At 30.4% G+C, this 10,328-nt stretch overlaps 1 protein-coding gene across 1 annotated transcript in view; it reads left to right on the forward strand.

The window, feature by feature from the left end:
* The window catches only part of LOC106470540 (dynein heavy chain, cytoplasmic-like), an 83,678-nt gene that overhangs the window by 4,196 nt on the left and 69,154 nt on the right, over positions 1-10,328 (forward strand). Inside the window, exons 2-8 of the mRNA XM_022399145.1 lie at positions 161-323; positions 1,614-1,705; positions 1,974-2,277; positions 4,644-4,799; positions 5,473-5,739; positions 6,710-6,742; positions 7,486-7,557. Coding sequence (XP_022254853.1) covers positions 161-323; positions 1,614-1,705; positions 1,974-2,277; positions 4,644-4,799; positions 5,473-5,739; positions 6,710-6,742; positions 7,486-7,557 — 1,087 coding nt within the window. The remainder of the gene's footprint in view (positions 1-160; positions 324-1,613; positions 1,706-1,973; positions 2,278-4,643; positions 4,800-5,472; positions 5,740-6,709; positions 6,743-7,485; positions 7,558-10,328) is intronic.

Here is a 10,328-nt window from a genome sequence, read left to right on the forward strand (position 1 = left end):
TTTTTTTTTTTTTTTACATCCTAAAATATCTTTAATAGAATGAGTGTATCTGCTCTTCAGTATTAGACATACAGCTTACATATTTTGTGCAATTCTACCAGTACACAGTAAAGTTTATAGTGCATGATTTCTCATTTACTAAACTATTTTAATTCTTCAGGTTCAGGCGTCAGCACGAACAGTTGAGGACTGTTATTGTGAGAGTGTTGCGGCCGACCATCTCTCAACGCCCACCTCAGCCTGTCAGTACACCAAATGAAGATAAAGTAGAACAAAAGGGAGAATCTACTGTTCTTGATTCTGCTGATGTCAATGCTATAGAGGTAAATAATCTAATTAATGCTATGGAGGTTAATAATCTAATTAATGCTATAGAGGTTAATAATCTAATTAATGCTATAGAGGTTAATAATCTAATTAATGCTATAGAGGTTAATAATCTAATTAATGCTATAGAGGTAAATAATCTAATTAATGCTATAGAGGTAAATAATCTGATTAATGCTATAGAGGTTAATAATATGCTATGGAGGTTAATAATCTGATTAATGCTATGGAGGTTAATAATCTGATTAATGCTATGGAGGTTAATAATCTGATTAATGCTATAGAGGTAAATAATCTGATTAATGCTATAGAGGTAAATAATCTAATTAATGCTATAGAGGTTAATAATATGATTAATGCTATAGAGGTTAATAATATGATTGATGCTATAGAGGTTAATAATCTAATTAATGCTATAGAGGTTAATAATCTGATTGATGCTATGGAGGTTAATGATCGGATTGATGCTATGGAGGTTAATGATCTGATTGATGCTATGGAGGTTAATGATCGGATTGATGCTATGGAGGTTAATGATCGGATTGATGCTATGGAGGTTAATGATCGGATTGATGCTATGGAGGTTAATGATCGGATTGATGCTATGGAGGTTAATGATCCGATTGATGCTATGGAGGTTAATGATCTACTGATTTTAGTTATCTGAAGTAATTCGGTAATAAAGATATTTAAATAACACAGTTCTACTCCTGGATTCAGGTATATGATTTTTCACTTTTATTGTTCAGTCTGTTACTTTGTTATTTTTATTGTTCTAACCTCCTCAAATATACAGCTGAAGCACTTGTATCATCTCTATGAATTTCTTCATTTTGCAAGTGAAACTTTTGTTATCAGTAGTAACTGTCAATATGTGTTAACTACTACTTTTATTATGTATGCAAATTATCCACAGGTTGAAACTGAATCCTTTGTTGTTTTTGCAAGTTGTATCTGGAGCTTATGTTATGTACGAATTGCGCACATGTTGTCTCAAGTTTTTCATACACATGAATGGCCTACACGCTATAATTTAAAATCCTTGTGTGTAGGAAATGTGTTATGTTTTTTTAGCCCAAGTGTTTATGCTTGCAAAGTAGACTCACTTGTAAAAAAAGTAACAGAATTATATATATAATGTTTAACTTACTCATAAGTTATTTTTTTTAAAGAATTTGTTATTCATAAGCTTGTGGAAAGATACAAGCTGCAGAGTTACTTGTTTTTAATTTTTGTACAGTTTACTGTAAAGTGAATTTCATCTTGATGACTTTGTTTATATGCAGGAAGTAAACTTGGCATATGAAAATGTGAAAGAAGTGGATGGGTTGGACATATCTAAAGAAGGTACAGAAGCTTGGGAAGCTGCAATCAAAAGGTAATGACGTCATGATGCTGTAATTTGTTAAAGTGGATTATTATTGTTTTTTTACCAAAAAACATTAAACAAGATTGGACTTTTAGATAATGAAAGTATAGATGGTTGTAAGTTTTTCAGTGTTGTAGTAATATCCAAACTGTCATTTCAATTGGTGTAAACTTAGTATGGCATATATATTTTCTTGAAACAAATTATGAATTTTATGGATATATTGAGTTCTTGCATAGTGAGGAAAAGCATTAGTTAATTTTTATAAACTTGTCAGGTATGAAGAGCGTATTGACCGTGTTGAGACTAGAATCACAGCCCGTCTTCGTGACCAACTCGGAACTGCAAAGAATGCTAATGAAATGTTCAGAATATTCTCTCGTTTCAATGCTTTATTTGTTCGTCCTCATATCCGGGGGGCCATCAGAGAATATCAGACACAGTTAATCCAGAGAGTAAAAGATGACATTGAAGCACTCCATGAGAAGTTTAAGGTTCAGTACCCACAGAGCAAGGCTTGTCGTATGAGTAAAGTTAGAGACCTTCCTCCTGTAGCTGGCTCTATTGTGTGGGCCAAACAGGTATGTTTATAATGTTGAGGAACCCACTTGAAGTAAATCTGTAGTAAAAACGAATGATATAGATGTTAAAAACTTTCATTTAAAAACACAAAACAAATAACATTTAGAGTTGCTTAGGTCATCACTTTGATCATGTTTTAACTTAGCTTGAAGAAATGTGACGATGAAATATTATTGTATCCTGTTTTTCCTTGCATCTAGTATTTGAAAGGTGATTTTTACAATGGTGACTTTATACTGTAGGAGTATTGGGGATGTTTTTGTTAATGTCTACACATTAGTTTGAAGTTTTGTGGGAAAAACAGAAACAGTAGAAATGTTATATTTCAGACATTAATAGTTTGTTCACATTTACATTCACAGTTATTAACAGTTTTTGGTAGAATTTAACTTGTCAAGACAGGTTTCTGGGTGAAGCTAGAGTAGCAGCTCATCAACCACAGAAGTGTATCTTACTTAAGAACTACAATATGGCAAACGATACGCTATTTTAAATCTTGATACTGTCATTGAGAAAATATAGGAAATATGTTGATGAACTACAGGAACTTTATAAACCCCATATTTAAACATAAAAGTGAAATTTTTTTCTCAAAGTAGTTTAATTGTTTATGAACAAATGAAAACCAGTTTACTATGGTTTCAAGCTCAGTTTGTACAAGTGTCTAAAGACAATATTAGTGTACAATAAGAATACATGTTTTACTAACAGGTGTTTGCATATAAATGGTAAACTTGCTACTTTCTTTTGCTGTGCTATTGACAGCAAGATGTGAATAAAATGAAGTTGGCTGGACATATGGTATATGGTCTGTTTTTAGAATCTAATATCTCAACTCGTGCTCTTTAAAACACATTTTCTTATCTGGCTTATACAGGTAAATACTAATTAACACATTTTTTGAAGGATCAGTGATTGTAAGAGACAATGTCTTCACTTTAACTTGATAGGTATACGTTTATGAGGAAAATGAGTTGAAATAAATAACATCGTACCAAATTTTATTTAGTAAGATTTAGCAATTTTTATTTGAAGCTGCGTTGTTAAAGAGCCTTTTGGATTAAGATGTTCATTTTTAACTCTATTACATCTTTCAATAAGTTGAGTATTCTGTTTAGTTTCTGTGTGTGTGTGTGTGTGTGTATGGTTTAAATACTAAAATAATACTGTAGCTAGTTTAGTTAAAATTTTGATTTTATAGTTTGACAACAGAAACTAAATTTAGTCATTTCATAACTATTGCTTCACTTATTATTTGGCCTGGCATGGCCAGGTGGTTAAGGCACTCGACTCGTAATCTGAGGGTCGAGGGTTTGAATCCCTGTCTCACCAAACATGCTCACCCTTTCAGCCATGGGGGCATTATAATGTGACATTCAATCCCACTATTCGTTGGTAAAAGTGTAGTCCAAGAATTGGCGGTTGGTGGTGATGACTAGCTGCCTTCCCTCTAGTCTTTCACTGCTAAATTAGGGACGGCTAGCGCAGATAGCCCTCGTGTAGCTTTGCATGACATTCAAAACAAATCAAACCATTTACTATTTAAAAGGTGCTAGTTAAAACTGTAATATTGCATACCCATATGAATATGATAATTTATTTTTAATAACATTATTACTGTGCATAACTTATTCAGTGCCCGTGGGCTAAATGAAGCTTATTTATTGTTTGTTTGGAAGTCAAATGTAAACAAGGATATTTTGATAAGTTTGTGGCAGTGATTGTATACTCTTATAAGAGCGGCACACATATCGAATACTTACTGTCTTGCAGAATACTTCAACAAAACAAAATATAAGGTGCAAAAATTATTGTTATCAAATTTCTGTTAACTTTTTTCTTTCTTGACTAAAAAAATTATTTGAAATTTCAACATTGCATATTTTTTTAACTGAAATTAAAATAACCCAAAAGTGGTGTAAAAACATTCAAGCTAACTAAGCAAATGGCCATTAGTCTTAAAAAAATGTCATACCTGACTATAAATAATTTTATTATTTCTTTATATTTGATTTATAAGTGAAGTATAAAAGTGTTGTTATGTAACTTTCTCGTGTCTGCTACGAGTTCATATCAAGGATTCATTTTCGATATCGCAACTCAGCTAGACTGGACTTGTGGCAGCCAAGTGTCATCTTCTTCTGTGAATTGATATTTATGTACAGTGTAAGAAACTTACTGCTGTGGTGCAAAAACCAACACATGCTTGCATAACAGAAGTTCAGATATAGGCCTAACAGATCATTCTTGATGTGTTTTTTTTAATTCCTGTAATAGTTATTTGCTTATCATACATAATACAAAGCATCTTCAACTACTCTGTTTTTACTTGTTTTGAACCTCAAACTTGAAATATTATATTTAGATCGATCGACAGTTGTCAGTATATATGAAGAGAGTGGAGGATGTGCTTGGTAAAGGCTGGGAAAACCACGTGGAAGGACAAAAATTGAAGGCTGATGCGGATAGCTTTCGATCAAAGCTCAACACACAGGGAATCTTCGATGAGTGGTCAAGAATGGTAAGGACCAAACTGATTTCTTACTAACGTCTATTATACAGGTAAATGAGAGTTTGCTGTTAACAGTTCATATCTACAAGGTTTAAAATTATAAGACTGTTACTATGAAACGAAAGGAAATACATTCATCCTAATCTATAACATGCTGCTGTTATTTTTAATATTTCAAAAAGTAAAGTGTGTGTATATATCAATTTGATTTCAGCTCTGCTATATTAAAAATTAATTGAAGAAATATAACTGCTAATATTATTATTATTATCATAAAATTTGCTTGAAAGCCAAGGAAAGTAAGCATTTTTTTTTAATAAATGAATATATTTGGATTATGTAGCAAAGTACTTTTAGACATTTATGTATTAAAAATTAAACTTAGACTTATGTTGTTTAATATATTCATTCCTGAGACTTGTTCCCCAGTGGCAAAGTGGTATGTCTGCAGATTTATAATGCTAGAAACTAGGTTTCGATACCCATGGTGAGTACAGCATAGAAAAAACCCGTTGTGTAGCTTTGTGCTTAATTACTAAAACAGAACCTTTAGATCCAAACAAAGAGTTTTGTTTTCAATAAATATTTTGTGGTTTTTCTGTTTTTTTGTGTGTTAGATATCGTATATGTATATGTTCCTATTAGAGCAAAAATCTAAAAAAAACATTTTTATAATCTTCAGGTGCAACAAAGACAATTAGGAGTTTCTGGACGAATTTTTGCAATTGATAGTACCCGGGCTCGAAGTGGTAAAGGAAACATTCTCAAGTTGCGTGTGAATTTTCTGCCAGAAATAATCACTCTTTCTAAGGAAGTGCGTAATTTACGGTGGATGGGATTCCGTGTGTCTTTAGCAATCGTTAATAAGGCCCATCAAGCCAATCAACTCTACCCTTTTGCCATTTCTCTAATAGAAAGTGTAAGGAGTTATGAAAGAACCTGTGAAAAGGTAATACTTCAAATGATGGGTTTTAACTATCGAAAACTTGCATTTTTCTCACTAACAGTATTCAGGAAAATGAGTAGGTACATAGACTGCTTTTCATACTTTATTAAGAAACTCACTTTTTCATAATTATGTATGTTTGTCTTAGAAAGTGTCAAAATGATGTAAACCTATACGAGTTGTTTTAACATTCGCTAGCAAAAACGTTGACACAAAATATTGTTTGATGATACATTTGTCTTTAATGAGTAAAACCTGATTTTTGTTTAAAGTAGCTAAAACATTGAAAAAGTGAGTGCAAAAAAAAATCCTTATCTCGATTTGCGTGAGATTTACTAGCAAGAGATATGTATACATTCAAATACTCATTAGAATAAAATATTAGTAGGTCTAATGGACATTGCATAATTTTTCATGTAGACGAGTATGTGAAAAACAGTGTAATATGGCCATAGTGATATTATATTTAATTTTAAATGCAATGTAACAAAAATAGAATTTTTGGCTATTAATTTCCTCACGAAACAGTTTTTAGTTATGCTATCTTCCCACTTTACAATTCCAGAACATTGAGAGTATATATATTAATCTTTTAATCTCTAAGACCAGTTGTCTTTATTGGTTTAATATTATTTATTTACACACTTGTCAAGTAAATCACTATAGTTGCAAGCAGCTATGCTCAAGATTAACTATCTTTATTAGTAAGACTTTTGATGCAAAATATTATATGGCTTTTAACAGTTCAACGGAGATGATACATTGCAGGTTAATTGGCAAAAACAATTATACAGAATTAAGGAAAACTTACAGAGCATTATAGAAATAAGAAATAATGTATATTTATGAGATGTACTTTTTCTAATTTTTTGAAGAGTGTCAATAATTTGATGTTTTGCAAATTGATGCATATGAGTCATAAAAGCTAGGTGTAGATTATATATATATATAGAAAGAGCATTTTTATTCCAAGCTTGCAAGGAGTAGAGCAGATTGTGTAGCAAAGGTAATTTACGTTTTAGTCCTAAAACTGATTTGTTTTAAAGCTTTGCTTTACATTAGCTGTGCTTTTCATATTCCAACCTATTACCACCTTTGCACTATAAAAAGCTGAGACTTACTTTATCATACGAAGCTCCTGAAACTATCTTATTTACTGTTTTATTTGAAGCATTTTATAATGTGCATTTAGATTATGGAAGTTTCATAACATTATGTTAACAGAAAGTTTCAAAATTTAATTTTTGGGGTGTGGGTGCTTTTATAGCATGAAGTAAATGTTTTACCTGTATAAAAGCAAATTTTTTTTTCAGCAAATTATATAATAAGTTTCATAATTAAACTTTTACTTGGAATCAAGATTTCACAACATTTTATTACTAAAAAAACAACTTAATTTAAAATTGTTGATTTTTTTCTTCAGTAACAACACTGTTTCAGTCTATTAGAAAACTTATGTAAAGTGTGAAAGGACATAGAATGACTATAGGTAATAAATGTAATATAATAGAAGGAAAAAATGTATTTCTTTTATCACAAATAAATATATATCTTAAATTTTTAGTGAGATTTTAGCTAAGAGAATGTGATTTAAAGTAATACATTCAATAAAATGTTTTAACATAAAAATTAATGTGTATAAAGCCTGTGTCTGAAAAAAACAACTACAAAAAACAGGACCATATTTTATTTTTGTGACTGACAATGTTGTTTAAACATTCGAGGATTAAAGAGATATTATTTCTTAAGGTGGAAGACAGACCATCTATCATACTTCTTGTTGCTGGTCTGAAGAAAGAAGTACAGCATTTAATTGCTGAGGTAAGGCAGATTTAGTTTTGTATATTGCTCTAATTACACATTTGTAAATCAAGGTATTTTGTAGACTTTATAATCTCATATGGGTGGGAAGAAAGCTGTTTAATAATTAAGCAAACTATTTAATTGATCAGTTTAACCTAAAAGCTGTATTAATATCTAGAAAATATTGTAGTCTTTTGGATAAAGATAGAAATTTATGTACCAGCTCATTAATTTATTGATAATTAGATGGTTTATTTGTAAGAAATATGAAAGTTATTAGAAATACTTGAACTTTGATTAAAACCACATTTTAACACACAAGTCTTAAAAACCAAATGCAAAACAGTTTGGTGTATATTGTACAGCATTTAGAATAATATAATTTTTGATACAATACAAAGATTTGTTTTTGTTTTACTCAAAATTCATTTCGGGGGAAAAAAAAATTAAATCTGCTTGTTATATGCAAGAAAATTTAGTTATCATAATTATTTCTCAGTCTTTTAACCTTATTCTAATCTAGCAAGCTAGAATTTATTATTTTGAAATGGAACCGTATAAAATTTTCTCATTATTTACATCAAAGTTTGTTATCTGTACTAAATCATTGTCCTTAACTCACCAGGTATATTCTTTTAATATTTTTTCCAGGAAAGTGTCTTAAATGTTAAGAATCATATACAGAATGGGAGCTGTGCCACTTTTCTACATGTTTTGTTTAGATTCAAACCACTATGTTGCTATTCAATCCAATGCTGGTTATTGTTAGGCATGCTCAAATTGTGAATCTGAGGATTCATGATTTGCAGCCCATTGATATATTAACTTGTTCATTTTATTTTGGTGGTGGGGGGGAGGAGATTAACTAACTCTTAGTTTAAAATATATGCGGAACCCCAAGGCTCTTGTCATCTCTTCATTTATGGTAGGAATATACCCCATGTTCTTATTTTTAAAAATATTTTTCTGTTCTTTCCTATAATTCTATCATGGTAGAAATGTATCCCAAAGGGTGCTTTGAATATTCTTTTTCTATTCTTCATCAACTCTATTACAGTAAGAATGTATCTCACAGGGTGTTTCTTCTTCTTCTTTTTTTTTATTACTATTATTATTATTATAAGTGTGTAATGTAGCCAGAGGGCCTGTGACATCTGGGGGCCTGATCTGGTCTTACCTTATGAAAAAAAGGGCCCCGATCATTTCTTTGCTCCAGGGCTCCTGAACTGCTTGTTCTGCCACTGAATTTATCACAGTAGACAGGAAAGTTATATGCATGATACACAACAAATGTTAATATGACTTATGCTTTGTGGGCTACTAGGAAGTACATAGATGTATCTCTGTACTTTGTGGGTTGGTCCATAAATTTGACAAATGGGGCTACAAGGAAGTGCATAGATGTATCTCTTAAAAGAATATACTATTTTATTCTTCTGGTATAAAGATTGAGTTAAGCATATTGATTTGATATAGAAAACAACATTTTCCTAATCTTTCAAAATGGTATCTTTGTTTCATGGATTTTCATGCAAAAAGTTATTTGACAATGTTTACATTAGTTTAATTTAAAGGTTATCATGTTGAAGAGAAGATGATAATTAGAAAAAAGTGAGATTAGTTAGAGAAAGAACTAGGAATTATGTTCATTATTTGGAGTAAATTTCAAAACTTTATAGGACTACTAAAAAGCCATAGGTTCATAATTCTCAATGCAATAGTTTATTTTTGTATATGAATAAGAGGCTATAATTATGAGCAGTTAACTTGTTTGAAGTAAATCATAAGCTGTAATGTCGAAACTGTGAGAATTAATTAATCCTTTTGACACAGGTATGCTCTTCTGAGCATGTCACAAGGCTTTACAGAATTATATTCAAAATTATTTGTAATAACATGAAAATCACCTTGCATTCATACTAGTCAAAGTGTGAGTGAAAATGCTAAAATGAATTCAGAAACAAGTCTTTAGTAGAAATAATTAGAAAAATCTTATTCTTTGTGTACAAAATACCTGAAATCTTTAATAAAATCTTACCAATTTTTGTAAAGATACCTTAAAAACTCTCAGTTATAGTATGTGTAGTTTCACATATACATAGGCTCGTGTTGAAAGGGTTAATTGATTAAAAAAGATGTATGCATGCTATGCAACAAACTTTAATATAAATTATGCTTTATATGATTACTCTACAGATTTGATGAATAGGCCTACTAGTAAGTACATATATCTATCTGTTTAATGACTATTAAAACCAAGTTTGACTAATTTACTGTTATATTTAAGAGTGTCATGTCTGTTAAATAGAGGGTAAAAATTAATAGACAAGAAGGCACCATAAGGCTTCTAATTTTCAAACTTTTTCTTGTGTAGTATGCCCCCAGACATTTCTAGCATGCTAAATAACTTCAGCTCCCTGCAATGGAGTCAAATTATTTCAGAATATTTTTTTTTCCTTTGCCCAACTGTAAAGTTTATCATAAAAGGGTGACTGTAAAATATATTTGTTCATGCTTTCGTTTTGTTGCAAGAATTTTGTAGTTTAATATCAATTAACAAAAAATCAAAGAAGAGAGAGAAAAAAATGATCAATTATGTCATTAGTTTAATATCAATTAACAAAAAATCAAAGAAGAGAGAGAAAAAAATGATCAATTATGTCATTAGTTTAATATGAATTAACAAAAAAATCAAAGAAGAGAGAGAAAAAAATGATCAATTATGTCATTAGTTTAATATCAATTAACAAAAAATCAAAGAAGGGGGAGAAAAAAATGATCAATTATGT

Source organism: Limulus polyphemus, unplaced genomic scaffold (assembly GCF_000517525.1).
Source record: "Limulus polyphemus unplaced genomic scaffold, Limulus_polyphemus-2.1.2 Scaffold4073, whole genome shotgun sequence".
Classification (NCBI taxonomy): Eukaryota; Metazoa; Arthropoda; class Merostomata; order Xiphosura; family Limulidae; genus Limulus; species Limulus polyphemus.